This window comes from Volvox carteri, assembly GCF_000143455.1.
Source record: "Volvox carteri f. nagariensis unplaced genomic scaffold VOLCAscaffold_1, whole genome shotgun sequence".
Taxonomy (NCBI): Eukaryota; Viridiplantae; Chlorophyta; class Chlorophyceae; order Chlamydomonadales; family Volvocaceae; genus Volvox; species Volvox carteri.
The window spans coordinates 5862020-5882214 of record NW_003307545.1 but is presented as its reverse complement, the minus strand read 5'-3'; the positions used below and the strand labels follow the sequence as shown (position 1 = coordinate 5882214).

Genomic DNA, 20195 nt, shown 5'->3' with positions numbered 1-20195 from the left:
CACACGCACAACCCTGGCCTCCTGCAGGTAGGGCCAGTTGATGTAGGCCCGAGTTCCCAGCAAGCCGGACGTGGCCACCTGTTCTGCGCTGAGGACGGCCCCGTTGAGGGCCTCGCGCAGGTCCTTGAGCCCCAGCACCAGACTCTCCTTGCGGCTAGGAGTGCCCAGTACGTTTATGCCAGCGTTACGGAGTGACGGGCGGACCTGCGCAAGGACCGACCGATTACCAGGGGTTTTATACCAGGATCTGCTCATACCTAGCTATAACAGGATTTGCTTATACACAGGTAGTATAAGTCATCCGCTGGGCTCCATCATGATGATGGAAGACTCTCACAGAGGGAAGACGGGAGCGCACCTGCAGCGACTTCATCGTCGGCATACCCGCAGGCGTATTAAGTCCCACACGGGTACCGGGCACCAAAACTGGCACGAAGCCCTTTCCACCCAGCGGCAGTGGCGGTGGCGGAGGCCGCTCTTGACATCGACTGTGGCACACCTATGGGGGAAGGCAGGAAGTGCACAACGTGTTCTTCATATGGTCTGTACATCGAGATAACACGACATATATCTGTGAAGATAATTCCGAGCAACCCATTCTACCAAATGCAGCACAATGGGCTCGATGAGTTGTTCCACGCCTGCTGCTCTTGCGTGCAGACGTAAATGACAGAGTGACGGCGCACCTTCAAGTCCCGAAAGTGTTTCGGCATGGTCGAAGTGCAATACTTCTCCTCCGTCGAGCTTCGGCTGAATTTGAAGATCTGCAGAAAGGTACAAGGCAAAAAGAACCGGGCCGTCATACACCAGCAATCCACAATCCTCGGCATCGCAGCCATCAAAACAGCCGTGCTGCGGCCGCATGATGCCAAGTTCCAATATGCATCGCACTGTACGCGCATAGCATAACGTGCTATTAGAAAAACTGCGTTTGGACTGGGAGGAAAATGACGAGCGGCTTGGCTCACCTGAATCACCCCCAGCTGATTCCGCGCAAGCTCCTCGGGAGAGAGTAGTGCCGTCTTGACGGACCGGGCAGCATTGAGAAGCCGGACCTGCACATGCCCAGCCCGACACGTGCGTTAAGCAGCACTCAAGGACGGCACTGGCCGCCTTGATGGCGCCGCGATGGCCAACAAGGTGTCAAACCTGGAAAAAGTAGAGTATGAGCTGACCAAACATGAAACCGGGAATGTTAGATACCCGTCCCTAGAGCGTACGCGCGTGCTCATGGGACATCCCGCGAGGCGATGGGGCACAAATGCAGTCTCGTGAACTCACCTCATCCACAAACGGCACCAACACCACGCCCTCCCAGTCCGCCCGCTTTCCCTCCATGTCCACCTACACATGCAAGCAAACGCGGCACTGCTTCGATCCCCAGGAGTACAGGGGTGGGACTGTTAGCTCTGAGCTACGTGGAAGGATGCCATGCTCCACGTCGTTGATCGTCATGAATGCCACGTTGTAACGCGCAGAAACGAACGTTGTCCTTAACCAGGCAAGGCGATTTGTTACGTGGATATACCACATACAGTGGAAAGCCCACGACAGCACTGAGGATGGCAGTAGGGATTGCCATGTAAGGACTGCCATTAATATCACCTCGAAGGACGCAGGATAGAAGTCGATGATGGGGGACTCGGGGTCCGTCATTAAGACGCGGAAAGGCGGCGGTAGCAGCTTGCTGCTCGCCGCGGGCAGCACAGCCAACAGCTGCTCGAAAGGCCGGAAGGGGCTGCCCTGGGCAAACGCAACCTGAAGGCGGGGAGAGCACAAGGCATTAACCAAAACGCGCCGCAATTACAATTGCACTGTCAGACCTTACCACGTCATGGGATGCATATCTGCGCACCCGGACGCACCTGGATGGCATCAAGGTTGGACATATCAGATGCCATCGGGGCGTAATGGTAAGGGTAGTACCAGTCCCAAGACGCCACGCCGCGATAATAGTACTCCAACACCCAATGAAGGCCCGCCACGTAGTGCTCCACTACCATACGCCGGTCCTCAGGGCTATACGCGTGGAGTTTCTCATTGTAGAATCGGTCCTGTTATACGAGGTATACGCGGAACACGCGGTTTGGAACCGCGATCAAAGACAAGGTTAAGACACCTTCATTACCGCGCTTTGACAGTAGTTATAATACAGCTACCAGGCGGCAGCTACCTGTCCGATCGGAAAAGGCGATAGGCGGCAATGAAGTGCATATTCATCCCCTCACCTTCCAGAACTGTAGCCCCTGCTCGCCCAGGCCCGCCATCATCATCTGACGTGCCTCCTTGCTCATCATGGTCGGACCCTGCTGCGGTATCACTCCTGGCCCCTTCCCAGCCGTGCCTTCTGGTTCTAGGGCCTCGTTCGAGAGGTCCGGCGACGAACCAGGGGGCTGCAACACCCGCACACCCTGGTCAAGTTCATTCAGCTGCGTGCGTGGACCACCCATACGTGCCGCGCGCTTGGCTCTCTTCGACTCAAGGAATTCTGCATCCTGCGAGACAACGGCAGCCATGAGCGAAGTGAGCAAACAGACAAACATAATGCCAATCCAACCCATCGCGGCAACCGGCTTCCGTTGTCCTCAAAGCCTTAGCTACCCAAGGCAAATGCACATCCGACCGGAAATGCGACGATTCATCTTTCCTCAACGCCACATCCCCGTTGGTCACTAGTACATGGCCGCAAAGCCGAATTGGAGCAGTCATGACCTGCTCCCGCACACCTGCGCACGCTCCTCCAGCGTCTGAAGCTCCATCTGCCCGATGCGCTCCAGCAGCACCTCCAATCGACGGCGGTCGAGGTCACCCGCGTATGTCAGATATCCACCTAGCGTGGGCAGGAGCTCCTTATAGAGGTCCATCAGCTTATTGAGAGCTCCCTCCGCGATATCTAGCGTCGGAAGTGCTGCGACCGCAAAGGAGGCACCGAGTTAACCGAAGCTTGCAGAGGAAGAGAGAAGGCTGCTCACACCACTCGCGTGTCCTGCTAAGCTTGCTAGTAAAGCGCCACCTCCTTACCAGGCAGGAAATCGTTCCCGACCAACATACACAGCAGGACGTAGTCGTCGACAATTCGCTCCACATCCAGCGAAAAGGGTAGCTCCAGGTTGCCAAACTCAAGCTCAAAATATTCGCGCAGCAACCTATATTGTCATCCAAATGAACTCGTCATGGTTGGGCTTAACAGCGCCGCACATGCGGGTAACCTTTGGGGACCCCGACGCACTCTTTTTAGCATTCCACGCACCCGATCTGGAAGAGAATGAAGTTCTCCGCACACGGGTTCTCCAGCACCTCACGCGCGGGCTGCCCCCGGTTACTGCCCGTGTACGAAACCACCTCGCGCAGCAGGCAAAAGTGTGGCTCGTGCGAGACCAGCGATAGCATGATCAAGTCCGCATCCAGACCGTACATGCAATGGCGCTGGTTAGGCGCATAGGTGGGCTGCCGCTTGTCCCAACGAATATACTCCATAATCTTATGTTCGCCCTCTCCGGGCACCTCATGGCCTTCACGCAGAGACGAAAGAAAAAAGTTAGATCTTGATCCTAATTCTTCGAAGGGGCATCGTCTTTGCAACACAGCAGTACACATGGCTAACTTACGTAGAGGTATCCACCTGAAACGCTCCCAGCATAAGACATTCCCTGCGCATGCAATATACCAAACCCTACAATATCTCGCTCCAGCCAGCCAGCCTACCTGAGAAAACCACGGTGGGCTTCTGCCACAGCGGATCTTCAGCCATCTTCCGGCGGATGAAGAAGCGTAAATGCTTGCCGAGCCGGGCCATGAACTCCGTCCCAGGTGTAATGCAATTCGAGTCAAATGGGTCCTCTGGAACTGTCTCCCCTTTACGACGCTGCTCCTCCTCATTCTGACCAAAGAAAAAGTGTAGGGAAAAGTACATATGTTTAGTTTACCTTCCACATTTTGGACACAATCCCCGTGCAGAACTTCAGTGGCCGTGCAGGAACAGCATATAGTAGTCGGATAGGCGGAATGCTTTCATGCGCGTAAGGTGTTCGCATAAGGGGCGAACCCAGATGCATGTCGGTAGCCCAGTGCCGGGTCCTTCCTTGAGGATTTGGCCTTCACCTAGCACCGTAACAGTCAGCCCCCGTGGCTCGGGCATCTGAGGCTCATTTGGGCTGAAGAGAGGCGCAAACACCTCTCCCCCATAGTACCCCAAGGGCGCCCTACCTTGAGGCGTTCCATAGCTGACTTGAAGCGCCGGGACCGTTGCTGGTTCATTTTTGCGCGTGGGGCCACACCTGATACGGGTACCGTTCGCAACAAGTCAAGAAGGATTTGCGCACGATTTGGCATCGCCTTCGTCCCCTTAAATAACCACGACGACTTTACGCAAGACCTGAGCCCAGGGAAAGACCCACCATCTATTGCCATAAAGAGCAGTTTCTGAGGCCGCACAATTTGAATAAGCTTCTCCAGGTAATCGAAAACTTTTAGCATCATGTCCTCCTCTGTAACATTACCAACGTCCTTCCGATTCGCGTGCGTACAGTTGTGGATAATCCCATTCATGTCAAGATACAAATTGTCAATCTCAGGCGGGCCTTCGGTTAACGTAAGCTTCTGGTTTAATAGCGGATAACGCTCTGAGAGCCAGCGGTAAAATTTGGGGATGCCTGCGCAAACACAACGATGCGTATCTCCAACAACACCAGCCACAACTAGGCTGCATGACCATAAAAGTCAAAGAAAGCATGTCGTCACAAGCATGCATGGCATGAGGGCTGAACAGTGGCTCACCCATTTGCTTCACCCAAATCTAGGCTTCTGAAAAATCAGTTAATTGCTGGTTTCCAAGCTGAACTAAGGTCAACTCCCCAATGCCTCACAAATAATGCCAACGCAAAAACGTAATCGCTTCGGTTAGGTATGTCTATGTCGCCCAAATAAGGTGAGGGTTGTCCTTACGAAAGAGTAAACCTGCTACACTACATCCCCAATTGAGTGCCCCAAAATTAGGTTATTCCCGCGAGGTCCTGGGCGGTGCTAGCAAGACGTTTACGAAAGAGGGAACGGCATTTGTACGGCGAACGTTGTCAAGGCCGACACATAATCCGGTTATTGCCTCCTGCTCGGCCATAGTCACAAAATTGCTAGAATTTGTTAGAGAGCTTAGTGCTGTTGGCTCTCTTTTTTATTGTGCTTTAACAGAATTCAACTTGCTGTAAGTTGCTGCATCAGCGACAGTCTTGAACTTCACCACTTTTAATTTTTCCATGAGCACTTATACCTCCAAGTATTTGCTGTGTGGGATCCTTTTAAAGCTTTGAGGTCCGTGAACTTTCGCTACGGTACTGGACAGCAGCGCAGCGGTACACGCCATGTATGCATCAACGCCCGTGACTCCAACCGCATCCAGGCCACTACAGCAGCGCATAATCGGCCGTCTCACTTTGGCGCTGCACTGCACGGTCGCATGTGTGGCCTTAAGTATTGCCTTCGTGTTGTTTGACAACACACTGTTCGCTTGGCACCCGGCCTTCATGGTAAGTGGAGCGGTGAGGAGGGGGAAATAGGGCCATGTGTCCGAAGGGGACCCGGTGTTTCGGGTTGCAGCGACCACTGATGGTGGAAGACAAGAAAGCTACGCAGCCATAACTTCTCTAGGTTGGCAGCGTCCACACGCAAGCCCCCACCCCCTGTACTGCAGAGCATTGGCTACATTGTATTCATGACCGAGGGTCTCATCGCAGCTATCCACTTTAGGCAAATCGATGGACCAGAGCGCGTCAAAGCAATCTGGAGCCATGCGCTGCTCCAATTACGAGCTGTTATTTGCGTCATCATAGGTTTCGGCGTCATCTACAGAAGAAAGGTACGTGAACGTATGTCATTACGGTACGAGCCAGAGCGCCTGCAGTCCGAAAGCTAATTGGAGCGTATCCGTGATGGGACGGGTCAGCATAGAAACACTGAAGTGTGCACCGTCTTCCTGCTTGCCCATTGCAGATTATCCTTGGCAAGCCACATTTCGTGTCGCTGCACGCGAAGGTATGTCAGGTGCAGAAACATCAATAAACCCGCACCTGTGCTGAATGGTGTGATATGGGTGCGGAATTCGTCTGCATCACGATGAATATTGCTGACATGGACCTTGGTCCTTTAGAATGTACGCATTGGTGAGCCCCGTAATATCATTTAATAGTGTACGTCATAGGTTTCGGTGTGTATGGTTGCGTCTGACCTGCAATCTTTGTTGATGTGCCGGATGCAGTTCGGGCTTGCTACGCTCATCCTCAGCATACTCATGCCGCTGTGGGGCCTGGTAAGCTTCCGGAGAATGGGCATCATTCAGCGCTTCCCGGAGAGATGGCAGCCCCGGATTAAGGCCGCACACCGGCAGTTGGGGCTCCTGACGTGGCTGCTGGCTTTGGTTACCATTGAATTGGCATTACCACACCCGGCTGTGAACAAGGGCTGGCTTACCTTAGCGTGGCAGATAGGGGTCGGGCTTATTGCTGTTCTTCTCGGCTTGCTGTCCTTTAAGACGGTTGTGGGAGCTAAGCAGCTGGGCGGCCCAGAGGACGCCCTATGCAAAACAGTTTAGTCCATTAATTTCAACGCTGCCTGCTCAGCGTAGGCCACAGCTCTTGGCAGCAAGGTGGAATAGTTTGTATGCCGGGACATATCTGTTTTCAGATCATTTTTCCAGTGAACTGTGTGTTCGTATCGCGCATGCTTGTACCGTGACCCTTAGCCACCACATAAAATGTACGGGACCGTTAGCCCGAATCCTGGATGGACGGTGATCCTTGCCCTGCGTCAACGCGATGGATACCGGTTGATGAGCTACAGTACGATTTGAGCACAGCACGTTGCACACTTTGTGCGCAGTTTTGATGCAAGGCGATGGTTGACGTAAACAGAGGGCACACTTGGCGGGAGGTCATGAGCTCACCGACTTGAGTATGTCTTAGTGATGAATAATAGGATGTATACCTTATTGCGCAAATAAGGTGACGTCGCAATGCTCACTCTGCTCTTGGGCACTCAAAAGCCAAGAGGAACCCTACCTCATGTAAGAGTTCTTGCACAGGTGCAAGCTCTTCACACGCGTACGATGTTATCTTTCCCACATACCCTTGCATATTACGACAAGAAGGCAAGCAGCAGGGCCGAGTTGTGAAAACCCCTCGAGTATTGAAAACATTTAACCATGGCCCCCAATAAGTTTTTTCCTAAACATACTAGCATTTTCTTTCACGAGGCTGCATTTGCACTTATGCGCTTGTCCATGGTAAATGAGCTTTCCTACTCGTTGTCAAACGCTTGCGAATTGCCTAGTGCAGCAACCGGCAGTGCATGCAGAGTGCACAAGGCATAACAGGCACGACCTCCCGTGGGCGCAGATGAGCGCCAAGGGTATTCAGGGGAAGGCACGAAATATGTTTTACTGAAAAAGTACATACCGAAGTATGTTTTACTGAAAAAGTACATACTCATAATTACAATTTTCATTTTGGGAGAAACATTAAAGTATCCTGCCGGCAATACCATGAATATGGTTTGTCCGTGAACAAAGCCACGAACCGAAATTCCCCACATGCAGTATTCTTCTGGAATAATACATGTTCCATCACGATTGGGAAACGTAATCGATGAACGAAGCACGTAATCGCACGCCTTTTGAACGCTATTGGTGCATGTATCACGTCACTCATTTCCAACGCTACTCTTTTAAAACAAGTCATGACAATTAGTATCCATGGTAAAAAGAATAAAAGTAAATAGGATGATCGACATGCGACAGTCGGCAGGCTTATGATATCCGTGGCTTCTGTTGTACGCCACCCATCGCCTGGCACCTCACAAATCGTACTGCAGTTCATCGCACATGTGTCCATACCCCTCACGGCCGGGTAGAACTGTGATTGCCGTTAAATGAGCAGTTCGTTTCGGCTCTGTATCGAGCAGGATCTTATCTAACAACGAACGCGGCGCTTGCTACATATCCGCACTATAATTTGCTGCGCAGGACACAATGCACGCAAAATTATCTCTTCCTCGCTGCTGCAATACGCATCGGCTACAAACGCCCAGTCGCAACTGCAAGCACCTTGTAGCCGCTGTTCCAGTACATAGTGCTGCCATTATCAATCAGTCATCAGAGGACTTCTGTACCCGTAGACAACTTCTGCATATTGCAGCGCTGGTAGGCTCGTCCTTCCTCGTTGCCTCTGGCACAGCGGCTGCGGCAGCGAACAACGAGGTTGGAAGCTATCTGCCTGCTTACGGGACTGATGGATTTGTAAGTTTGCGGTCCTGCCCCAAATTCACTTAGTGCTCCGGAGGCAATTTTGTGATGGTCGTCCTCTGAATGCCTGAAGGCTTGCATTATCACAGACATAGGTGAGCCATGCTCGATTGTTGTAAATTACTGGGTATTGGGGAGAGCAGATCGTGTTATTGGAGATCAACTGTTTACTACTGGCTCTAGAAATGGAGGGAGTAGCTCGGGTTGAAGCGCGACCAAACGGCAGATATACCGACAACTGGACAGCGGCAGGTATACCGATAAGTACTGCTTCGCCGGCAGGTGCTCTTTGTGCCGTCTACGTCGAAGACGCCAGCTCTACGTGCTGGAACCGTGGACAACACTTCTCCGTACCGGTTCGCGTTGCCTCCGAATTTCGTGGAGCAGAAAGTCGCTAACATCCAAAGTGGAAACTACTGTCAGCCGCGTTGCGACGAGCCCTGGACAGGTGGGGGGCCATGCACGTTGGCACATGTGCTATGCCTTGCGCGCTAGGGCTGTGTGCGTGTATTGCACCAAACTGCATGAGGACTCCTCCTCAGCCGGGCAATAGCAACGCATGGCAACGTGCTAGAAGTTAACGGTGCATCTCGCACCAGCCCCCTGTGGTCTCGTGGACACCTTGCGTCGGTGACGCAATCTGGTAAATGCACAGTACGCACGGTACGCACATTTGAAATGTCGTCGTTCGCTCACCTCGCGGCATACCTACATACCTACCTACCTACCTGGCCTGTGCCTCTCCTGCAGAGGTCGTCTTCGAGGGGACGCAAGGGGGCCGGGTCGAGCTTATCGTGTCACCCCTTCAAAAACTCACGCCACGGAAGAATGTCAAGGTAAACCTTATTACCTCAGCTCCCCCGTGCAAGAATGGCAGCTCCGAGTTGCCCTGGGGTCACATCCGTGTGGTGCCTTCTCCTGCCACCATCTGCAGGTCGAAGATCTAGGGACGCCTGACCAGCTTCTAGAGCGCGTGGGCAATTACATCACAGGTAGGGTAGTTACCGCACGGGTGGCTCTCGACACGGTCATTGCGTTGTCAACTAACTAACTTAACCAGGTCCATTTGCATTAACCTACCTGGGTCTCCGTCAGGCACGTATCTGGACGAAGATGCGCTGGTGGCCACAGGCAGCCGCACACAGGACGGCCTCACCTAGTAAGTACTAGTCGGGCGCTACTCGTCGTCCAACAGTTTCTTAATTGCGTGCGTAGCTCACTGTCTCGAAGCTTACATGTATGCCGTGTGCTCATCTTTCTTTCAACTGGGGGGGCTCTTCACCGATACATGCACAGTGTCCGCCATCACCATGTAGTTCAGGGATATGCGGTGGTGGCACGGGGCCCCGGGCAAAGCTTTGTCGAACCTCCAAAGTGCGGCTCCTGTATCCCCAGCTGCTGACTATGGCCTCTTGCTGCACACTGATGTGAATTTCCACAGCTACTTCTATGAACTCAATGCGCCTTATGCCAAGACGGGCGCTCACTCGTACACGGCATGCACGGTCAAGGTGGGATTGCCTCTTGGCAAACCGTAATCATATGCGTGTACCCATAATGCTAGGAGGTGGTTTTCACGTGCGTTACGTGCCTAGGGGGCTATGAGGCAAGCAGGCGGAGTTGTGGTGACTAGCGGATTCATGCCGTAAAGTCCCATTCTAACGTCAAGCCTAGTCCACATATCTATTAGATCGTTCATCTACGGATCAAGGATTTGTCTCTGGCAGTGGACTTCATCGTTTTGTGGAGTTAAGAACCAACAGACTGTCCGCACTTGGCTACGCGTGCCATATTTTTGTCAATTAGAACTGTGGCCTTGAACAGCACAGCAGCAGTCCTGGGCTGCGTTATCGCGCGGCATGCCTTACTATCCAGCGCGAAACGCGAAACGTATTACGCAGCAAATTAAGAAATCCGGGTTGTTGCCCTCTGTGGCGGCGCTCCGTTGTCATATGCGCATTTAATTGCCTTGTTGCCTGCTGCAAGGAAGGCCTGTTCTAACGGTTGCACTTGGTCCCATCCGGTTCAGGGCGACCTTGCGTTTCTCTTTGTGGCGAGCGCATCAGAGAAGCAGTGGGGCAAGCTGGAAAGCCGGCTTCGCCAGGTCGTGGAGAGCTTTCGCGCATGAGGCACCGGCTCAGATGACTTGCGGGAGTTGATTGTGTTGACTATAATAATTAAAGCTCGTTGGCGTACTGCATGGAAAGCGCGGCTCCATATTGCATTCTGGAGAGTAACGCGAAGAGGGAGAGAGAGTGACAAGCATCCGCTGCCAGTACAGAAGGCCGCATCTCCGCCAGTATATAGTACAGTGGCGTGCACATGCGCAGGGATGATGGGCACTGTCCAGAGGGGTATGGAGCCACTTGCAAGTAGTACTAGCAGGATGTAGGGAGCAAGCTTTGGAGGAGGACGGCCTCGGGGCTAAGTAGCCGTCATTCGGTGCGGAGTACCGAGCAGGCGTCTATGGCACCCAGGTACGATACGGAGGCCCTCAATATCTGGTGGCTAGATGGTGCATACTGCTAAAGGAGCAAAAAAATGCGAGTCTTAGGTACGAGTCGGAACAGATGGCTAAATTGACTCGGAAGTGGGTTGTTCGGAGCAGTGCTTCTGGCTTGCCGGTGATCTTGCGGTTAGTAAGCTCTATTACGTGTAGCCGCCCAAGTACTCCGAGGGTGTGAACGTTGCACATTGGATGCCGCTCTTAATATGCGGGACCCTTGACTGAAAGTTTCTGATCAAACAGCAGAAGAAACACCTATCCAAATCATCCATACGTGCTTTCCAACTTAGGGTTTTCTCTGGAAAAGCCTCAAAGAAGCCGGCGGAAGTACGGCAATTCCTATGGCAGGTATAACCAGCAGAAGGGATCTGATCTGCAGCTAGCTGGCACAGTTCCAACCGTCCAACCGAAATTCCATCTGCAGACCGAATTATAATCATACCAGACGACAGAACGAACAACAAAATAAGGAAAATTTCTTTATGATTTCACGCCTTGCGAAGGACTCAAGCTGCACATAACTGCATCACATACCGCCGCTGCGGCTAATGTATGTAAATGCTGTTGCCCTAGACAGGTAGTAGCACGACATGCAAGCTATGCGATATGGGTAGTCGCCCATATAACATGCCCTGGCCACACCGGCAACTTATGGAACGCCGACGGCCGCCACCCTGACCTCTTGTAACTCTAAAAAAGCACAATGCCTGCACCGTCACCTCCAGATCGTGATATAGTTTATTGTTGGATACCAGCAATGAAGTTATGCAGTCCTGCAAAACTTTGCTGTCAAATGCAGCTTCGTGTCGCTGAATGTACGTATGAGTGCTGACGGGTATTCTCAGCTTCAGTATGCAACGGCAACCCTGCAGCTGCTCGTCATGTCAAGTACCGAACATCATTAGCCCCTGATGACTTCCCGAAACTGGCCTACTTCAGCCCATGCACCTGTATGCCTCCGGTACCAACACTGGGAAATGTCACCTAGGATGGCGCTTGGGTCTGCACATCAGAGTGCGCGGCATCACCCATGCTCGTCGCCAGTGTCGCTTGCCTCTGGTATATATACCAGCGGTCATGTAGTTGTGAGATGCCCTGCGACGCCCGAAGGGCTTATTTCCAGCAGTGCATCTCATTGACCCGCTTGCCTGCCTGCCAATGCTGTTTATCTGATTAATAAAAATGCCCTGCCTGCTACACAGCCATGAATGGTTTTTTATTGGCTGCACAAATTGCACCTACGGCTTCTCACTCTCTAGCCGCCTTGCTCATGGAAAACGTCAGCGCCAGTCCTTCATGCGCTTGTACATTTATAATATTAAATACTAAGCCAGGGGACATGGAATACTCACTGCACACGCCTACAGGTCATCGGAGGGCCTGGCTCCTAGAGCCCCCTGCTGCACACTAAGGTCACCAGCCACCGGCGGCCGTTGCCGTGCAGCCCCTGGCAGAAGTCCTGAAGTCGTTGTCGGCCGGGCCGTCGGCACCGCGAATTTGCTTTGTCCAGATGCCGAAGTGGGGGGCACCTGGCGCGGAAACATGACCCGTGGGTCAGGCTTGGAAGGGCCAGGACCCCCTTTCGACCCCAGCGAGCAGCTGCTCCCCGCTGCTATAGCCGCCATTTTGCTGGGCGGGGGTTGTGCCGCGGGCACCCCATCTGCCAGGCGCTTAGAGCCACTATGCGGAGCGGGTGGCGAAGGCCGCCCCACGCTGCTAGTGCTGCCGCTCCGCGGGGAAATGCCATCACCCGGATTGGAAGCCGAGGGAGTGGCACGCACCGCGGCTGCCGCTGCGACAGCCGCCGCCCGGGCCGCCACCTGGGGCTGCTGCGGCGTCACATGCAGGCTCCTGCCGCTACCTACGCTCGTCTTGCCCAGCTGACCCCCGGTGGCCTTGGACAGCAGCTGCGCCCCCGCCAGGCTGCTGCTGTGGCCCATTGCAGCGCTAGGTACCGGCGAGGGCTTGATGACACGCACCGTGGTGGTGGACCGCGGCGGGGCCTTCTTGACGAGGCCCAGCTCGCTCAACAGCTTAAGCTGGCCCCCCGGCTTGCCCATCACAGAGCTGCGCGAGTCAGCGCGGGGCTTGTGCAAGTAGGCCGACGTGAGAGAGGAGGTCTGGCCACGGGAGCTGCTGCCGCTGCATCTCCTCTTCGTGGGCACCAGCTTGTCAATCATCTGCGGGTGGCAAGGTGAGCCGCAGATCGCAAGTCGAGGAAGGCAACATGGCGAGTACACACCTCGGGAAGAAACGCATTAACGTTACTGTGCAAATCACTCCACCGACGCGAGTGCCTTGGAATCCTTCAGAACGGCCACTGTTTCTGTAACAACCTCCAGCAACAGTCTCTAGCAGAGTCACATGACCACAATCAAGTCACGAGGTGCTCCCAGAGTAATCGCGCTAGAGCTACCTACACGCGCGTAACCAGACAGCTCAGACCCGCGTTTTGAGTCATCTCCCTCTCGAAACGCTCCACCCGACATTGTCAAGGTGTGGTCACCTCCATATTTCTATGGCCAGCACGGACACCAGGATGTAATCGCACCTTGGCCTTCCGGCTTTCCTTGGCATCCTGCACCTGTTGCTGCGCCGCCGCGATGCGTTCCTTGGCGGCCGCTGTGCGCTCCTCCATCTCCGCCTTTCGATGCATGTACAGCGTGCGGTAATCGCCTGCTTGCCCCCATTGCAAAAGAAACACAAAACCAGCACAGCAAGATTAGAAACCTGACAGCCACGCCTTTCCAAAACCGCGAGGACAGAATTTCCACACCTTGCCAACACGGAAGCTGGCGAAGTTTAATTGCAACATCGGGGTGTCCAGATCTGAACATGAAATGATATGCTGCTGCCGAGCGCGTCGTAATCCCATCCCAATAATAGCTGCAACAGAAACGTTGTCTAAGGGTCTCACTTTGTCAGCTGTTGGCCCTCATAGCAGCTCTACACACTGACACAGCCGGTGCACCCCGCAGTGCTGATGCTGATGCTGATGTGCTTACCCGGCTCATCTGCGATACCACGGGGGTGTACGTAGTCCACTGGCTGCTCGCTTTCCAGTTCGGGAGCCTGTGCGATAAAGCAGAACGGTGCAGAAGCAAATGAATTAAACCATGACGTGTTTGTAAAAAAGAACTCGGCAGTTAAATCAGAAATTAAGAAAGTAACTGGGACAGCAAACCCACTGTCACAGCCCGACACAGCCCGACTGTCATGCGACCTGTGCAGGGAGGTAGAACCGTCCGGTGCCCGATACCGATTAAGTTATTTCACTGAGGAGTGTTTCCCGAAGGGGTTCCCATTATGTCGCAGCTCATTCATTATCCGCATCTTAGCATGTCGCCTTCCAGAGAGTGCTCACCTGGAGCCCACCGTCCCCGAAATCGGCTTTCAAGAGACGCTTCCAGAGGTGCCATGTGTACCATTCCAGGTTCCTGTCGCTACCAACCCTGCGGGGAGGAGCGGGTGCATTTGCAGGCGTATGCTGTGTATCCCTACCCATTTGAGTAACCCTTAACACACCCTTTCGAGCTGTGTGCAGCATACCGCTGCGCCCACAGACCACACCTGTCATCCTCTCAAGCTGCTCAAATAAGTCCCCTTAACCAGTTCACACTTACAGGGTTTCATCTTCAATATGGGCTAACTGCTCCGGGCTGCAATGCCACACAATGCTGCGCAGAGATTCGGCGTCCATAAAACCTACGTCGCCTGAAACAGGAAACTCTTTTAAGCGTCCCCAGCTTAGTACTCGCCAACGCATTCGACCACAAAACGCGTTGGGCCAAACTCCAGAGCGTATTTCTCACCTAGGTGCTGCCTATACCTAGTGAGAGTGCTCACGCAGCTTTCGCGCAAGGAAGGCACATGTATCGGCCTTGGCCCTTGAACTGGGCGCAGAGCTGCTACCTCGTCGGTCCCGTCCATGGCCACCACACGCGTAGCGGCAACCTGTAATGTTATTTGCTGGGAGGTAAACAAGCTTGAGGTCCGGGCCAATTACAGTTGAATAAAGGACACTAGGCCTTGCTAAGCAAGGCAAGATGATGAGTCTAGGCTTTGAGTCTGTTTGGAAATCAATGTAACACAGTTTTGCTACGACGTTGTGTAAAACCTTGCCTAATGTTTTTCACAAGGGGCCATAAATTGTCACCGCTCCAGAACCCCGAAATGTATGGGACAGCGTTGGTACCGTGATGCGTATTGTTACGCCCGGAATATGCCCCGTATAAATACGCCTACTACGTCTGGCGGAAACCTGATACGCCGCTGGGTATGGACGGAGATATTTTGGAGCCCAGCTCCAGCAGTCGTTGGGTAATGATATGGCTCGGAATGTTACTGCATAGCTCACAGCGTGATGTTAGCTACGTCTTGCATGCTTTGTAAATAACCAAAGGCGTTGCGGTATACACCAATTCTTCTCGTATTGTGGGCCAAAGGAGAGAATGGGTGACAACCCAGCGCCAAGAGGTCCAAGCCCGGATCCAAACCGGTATAGTTGATGCTCAAAAACCATGGATTATACTGTGGGAGAAGCAAGCAATTTGCGAAGGAATGTGTACACTGCAAGTTTATCATACCGCCGACAAGGCTAGGAGGGAGAGGAGGCAGAGGAGGGAGAGGAGAGAGAGGAGGGAGAGGAGGGAGAGGGCTACAAACAGGATTTCCCAAACACATCACAGGCATTCCAGGAAAACAAGTCGGCCTTTCGACATGTTTTGGTAGAGTGAGCTTGCCACACGAACATAACTCATCAACTAGCTTTGCTCCTTGTAAGCTTTCAATCGGTAATCGCACCTCATTCAACCGTACTCATACAGTTTATCAAAAATCTCATCACAACATAGATTCCAGCACCCGCAACCGCACCCACGACAGACATAGACAACTCTTTTGGGCAAGCCGACATACGCGTACCGTGTGGTTTTACGAACGTTTAAAAATACCGTAAGAATACCAAAGACACAGCAGGCATGTGGCGATGTCCACACTTGTCAACTCATACAGACTCAATAAGGGGCTGCGGCTTATGTCTCCTTGATAAGTAATTACGCAAGTTGGTTATGATGTAAATTCCAGCAACGGCAACTTGTGTGCACCCCATCGGCGGTTCAAGCAAGCGAGCCGACGGAGGCCCGGCCCCTGTCCACCTACTGGGGTTCTCTGCCGTTCTCTGCGGCCCCTGCCTATCACTGTACGGATCTGGGCCTTGTGTCTGGCATGTAAACTGCCTTATGGTGGCTTCCGGTGTCATATTACAACCAACCAGCAGCTTTGCACAGGGGCCAAAAGACGCCGTGTCTGTGGCCCCGTGGGGAGCTGGGGATCTATATGTAATTGCTGTCATGCACTACGCCAAACACGATTAATACAAACACGCGCTAGAGCGTGTTCCAATCATCTCGAGAGGCCTCGACCGCCGAGTCGGGGTCCTCTTCGGCGGCTCTTCGGCTTCTACACCACCTAGCAAGTTGAGAACTTGTCCCTCTATGTAGTAGCTGGTACACAGTACGGCGCACATATCAACTACAAATACGCGCAAAGCGCCCGACCAGCATCTTGAGAGGCCTTTTCAGAGGCCAGCTACTACATTTGGTATCGAGACCTCGTACATGTGTACGATCCTGAAGTTTAAGATCAGGTCAACCCCAACGAACCACGCAAAGAGGATATCGGGTACCTGACATGTATATAATCATCGTGGCATAAATGTACCTGTGGTAGTCTGGGAAGTTTTTGTGCCTGAGGAAAACTTAAGACGGCTTGGCGCATGTGTGGGCGGCACGTGGACTGGTCACCCACAGGCCGAGGGTAGGCACAGGCTGGTGTATATGACCATGTATGGCCATAAGGGCCTGAGACGGATACCTTCAAGAAAGGGAAGGAGTGATACATATAGACTTAAGGTCAGGCACTACTGGTAGAGCACGCACCAATGCCCCCGGAGGTTCCGGAATCGAGGCCTGTCAGGGTCGAGAAATCCTTCCGATGGTGGATGGTAAAAGTGACATAGTCGATGGACCTGGGAGTTAACTTGTGAGCTGACCAGGAGTGGAGTTGAGCCGCCGTCGATCCGGCAGATTCCGTTAGATGCCGGTGGTGGGTCTGGAACCTGAGCGATCTACTGAGAAGTTGGCTAGGGTGACTAGATGAGGGCATCATCATCTTCAGGGCAACGGTGCCTCGAAATACCGGGGAAGGCAGGGTCTGCCGGGTAGCGGCCGCAGGGTGAAGATATGACCCCCCTGTCCCACACATCATATAGCAGCTCCGTAACTGTGGATGGGCCCACCGCATTTTATAATGACATCTTGTACATTGCCACTACTGTGGTTTAAGGATGTGGTTGAATGCCGATGAACGTTGTGCTCATACAGGAAACTCGCCAAATGTGTGGTTTTGAGCTTCACACTTCTGTTTTCAGTAGTGGTCCTTCAGTGGAGTTCATTTGCGCAGCGGACGTCGGATGCAGCCATTGAACTTGCAGTGTAACGTGGCGCCTACTGGCACAGGACGCCTTGCACAGGTTGGGGCAGCATCTCCTGGGCCTCGGCGCGTGTGCCAGTGGGCTTGCGGTTCAGGGGCCAATTTTCGATGCTGCGTATAGCCATGCCATACTCAGGTTAGGCACTAGTGGTAAGGCACGGACCATTGCCCCCGGGAGATCTCGGGATCGAAACATGTCATGGTCAAAAATCCTTCCGATGGTGGAAGGTAACGTGCCCCTAGTAGACGGACGATGGTGACCTGGGACGGATAAGACTCTCGAGCCGACCAGGAATGAAGATGGGCCGCCATCAATCTGGCCAATTCCGTAGGATACTGGTGGTGGGTGCGGAACCTAATTGATCCACTTAGAAGTTGACTCATGTGACTAGGTGAGGATGCCCCGAAATACTGGGGAAGGCAGGGTTTCGCCGTGTAGCGGCCACGAGTGAAGATATGCCCCCCTGTCCCACACATCATACATGGTACACAAAGTCGCTCCTGTGGGATGCTCCGGCGGCAAGTCGCACGATCATGTACAGTGATGCAGGGAGGGTGTGGCTTTCGGGCCGTGCACATGTATGACACGCACAAATTGAGAAATGGTTCCAAATGTTTGGTCTGGTCTGGTGGCGCCTTTGTGTATATGAAGGTTCCGGGTTCGGTTCCTGGTCAGAACCCCGACATTGTTCGGGAGGTCTAGGTTTACTAATGCTGCTGAGGTGTGGAGATGATGTCTAGTTGATGGACTAAGTTTCGCATGCTGGGATGGTGGTGGTGGCTGATCTGTCTCTACGGATGTTGGGTGACTGGATGAGGAGGGGTCTAGTTGGCAGGACCCAACCCGCCGTCGGTCGTACGGTGTAATCAACTTTCAATATATATAGTACATGGCCTCCCGGCTTTGACGGACCCCCGCACTCGTGCGGCACTTGTAACTTGTAACTTGTAACTTGTAACTTGTAACCTGTATGCACAGTATGCTCTCCAGACCTTCGCGCCCTGGGCAACACGGCTTCATGGGATTGATCACCGCCTTCACAGTCTGCCGCAATATGCATTTGCACTACTTCTGGACCACTGCCCCGGGTGTAGGAATGTGACCGACTCTCATATACACGTGAAATATGAGAGTAATAGGACCGAGGGGGTTTCTGGCGCTTTGTTATTGTCAACACTGGGTATGTGGGGTTCGTCCAACCCTCCAAAGCCCTTGTCGAGATGCGACAAACAACTGCTGGTAATAACGGATGCTGCATGGACGTATTAGCTGTATATATGCAGCTAATCTATAATCGCTGCTAATTATCAAGATGTGCAGATGCATGCATATGGGATCATTGAAGCGGGGTGAGGTATGTGTGGCAGGGCTATCCATTATCTCATTGGTGCCCCTTCTGCTGCGTTGCAACCCATGCGCGTTTGCTGCTTCCCATGCGTGGAGAGGTATGGGTGTCAGGCTGCGTGAGGCACAAAGAGGAATAACCAATACTGATATGGCCCATTAACAATTGCAGACCATAAGGCAGGGCCCCGCTCTCTCGTCCATTCAGAAGATATCTACGAGGCAGCGAGGCTAGCCCCTACTTAGCTAGAAGCGCTTCTAGCTAAGTAGGGCTGCAAGAAACATACGTTTCATTTGCGCATGGCGGGCATCAGGCAAAGCTGCTATTGACAATGATGCTATAAGATCTCTTTGTTGCTCCTCTCTATAACATATGCAGTTAGGGCACCTGCAGCGGTTCGTTGCTGTGCATGTATGGGCCGGGTCGATCCATTGTGTCATGCGGCATACGTATATGCATATGGCGCACGGGATTTTCGCGCCGTCATGAATACCAGTGTGTATTACATGGTTGGGGTGTGCATAAACCCTATACCTGCTGACCAGGAAGCTGCCCAATACGGGCCGGGGCCACTAAAGAGGCTCTATGGAGTTGTATTCACATGCCTCCCAAACAGAGAAATGCAACACATGACACACACAACGTTGGGTCGATGAAGAGAAAAAGAAACGATAAGGATTTATGGCCACGTGAAACGGAACGTAGGTAGGCAGAGAGTATTATTTGTCCCCCAAAACGACCAACGAAACTGCATCAGATTAGTGAGACCACGTCTCGCAGTAAGAAGTTGCGAAGTTCTGTTGGACGCTCCGAGCAACGCCCTAGCTAGGCGTACGGAGTCCGAGCTCACTACTTTAGTCACGTTAGATGCCAAAGTGGCTAAAATACAATTCGCTGATTACCCGTGCCTACACCCTAAGTAAAATCCACGCTGCTACTGCGGGGGGGGGCTTCCGCGGCGAGATGCTGATGTACGGCGCAGCTTGGTAGTGGGTGGCGCGGGTGGGCTTGGGGACGGGAGGTTGCGGGGTGGGGGGGTGGCCGGACGGCGAGGTGGGGGCGGGCGGGGAGGGGGGGATGGGCGGGGAGGTCGTGGTGCTGCTGGGGGGGAAGGCGGGGGGGGAGGCGAGGGCGGGCGGGGAGGTGGAGGTGGGCGCGGGTTTGAGGGCTGGCGTGGAGCCCTAGGGAGTCGTGGCGACGGCGGCGGTGGAGAGGGCGGTAGGGGAGGGGACGGGGGACTGGGAGACTGGGGCGCCGCTGGTAATGCCGGGGTTGTGGGGGAAGGTGGGAAGGGAGGCCGCCGGCAGTCTGGGTCATCGAAATCCGACAAGAAGTCGCAGTCGTCATCCAGGCCGTCTCTGCAGTTTACTTCGACATTGCTACGGCGGCGGCAAATCCGTATAGCTGCGCCAGTGACATCGTTCCAGGAATCGAAGCGCACTGTAATGTTGCTGCCTTTGTGGTGCCACGTGCCACTTACGCTGATTTCGCCTACAAGGACAGTTGTAACAGACGCATTTGCGTCAACTCCGCCGTATGTGTGCATGAGAAGGTAGCGCCC

The 20195-nt window shown here is 53.4% G+C and overlaps 4 protein-coding genes across 4 annotated transcripts; 2 read left to right on the top strand and 2 right to left on the bottom strand.

The window, feature by feature from the left end:
* Positions 1-3250: 3250 nt before the first annotated feature.
* On the bottom strand, positions 3251-4780 carry VOLCADRAFT_115887 (uncharacterized protein; the record flags this gene model as incomplete). Its single annotated transcript, XM_002945921.1, has 5 exons — positions 3251-3512; positions 3706-3799; positions 4207-4277; positions 4398-4652; positions 4777-4780. Coding segments are annotated over 5 exons (686 nt in total), but the record flags the coding sequence as incomplete, so codon positions are not given.
* A 387-nt stretch (positions 4781-5167) lies between these two features.
* Positions 5168-6583, top strand: VOLCADRAFT_120257 (uncharacterized protein; the record flags this gene model as incomplete). The annotated part of the gene is made up of 5 exons (XM_002946280.1): positions 5168-5522; positions 5687-5851; positions 5986-6027; positions 6251-6301; positions 6380-6583. The coding sequence occupies exons 1-5, from the start codon at positions 5358-5360 to the stop codon at positions 6581-6583; spliced, it is 627 nt and encodes a 208-aa protein (XP_002946326.1). The 5' UTR covers positions 5168-5357.
* Positions 6584-7911: 1328 nt separating this feature from the next.
* Positions 7912-11030, top strand: VOLCADRAFT_102920 (uncharacterized protein). Its single transcript, XM_002946279.1, has 7 exons — positions 7912-8284; positions 8573-8738; positions 9041-9126; positions 9225-9282; positions 9386-9449; positions 9732-9801; positions 10320-11030. The coding sequence occupies exons 1-7, from the start codon at positions 8018-8020 to the stop codon at positions 10416-10418; spliced, it is 810 nt and encodes a 269-aa protein (XP_002946325.1). The 5' UTR covers positions 7912-8017; the 3' UTR covers positions 10419-11030.
* A 1127-nt stretch (positions 11031-12157) lies between these two features.
* VOLCADRAFT_86485 (uncharacterized protein) lies at positions 12158-14496 on the bottom strand (the record flags this gene model as incomplete). The annotated part of the gene is made up of 5 exons (XM_002945920.1): positions 12158-12976; positions 13348-13472; positions 13802-13868; positions 14161-14248; positions 14420-14496. The coding sequence occupies 5 exons, from the start codon at positions 14494-14496 to the stop codon at positions 12158-12160; spliced, it is 1176 nt and encodes a 391-aa protein (XP_002945966.1).
* Positions 14497-20195: the final 5699 nt, after the last annotated feature.

Coding starts and splice junctions, on each gene's coding strand:
- VOLCADRAFT_102920 (XM_002946279.1), top strand. CDS start 8,018: ATGCACGCAAAATTATCTCTTCCTCGCTGCTGCAATACGCATCGGCTA. Junction 8,285..8,572: donor CTTACGGGACTGATGGATTT/GTAAGTTTGCGG, acceptor CTTCGCCGGCAG/GTGCTCTTTGTGCCGTCTAC. Junction 9,802..10,319: donor ACACGGCATGCACGGTCAAG/GTGGGATTGCCT, acceptor CATCCGGTTCAG/GGCGACCTTGCGTTTCTCTT.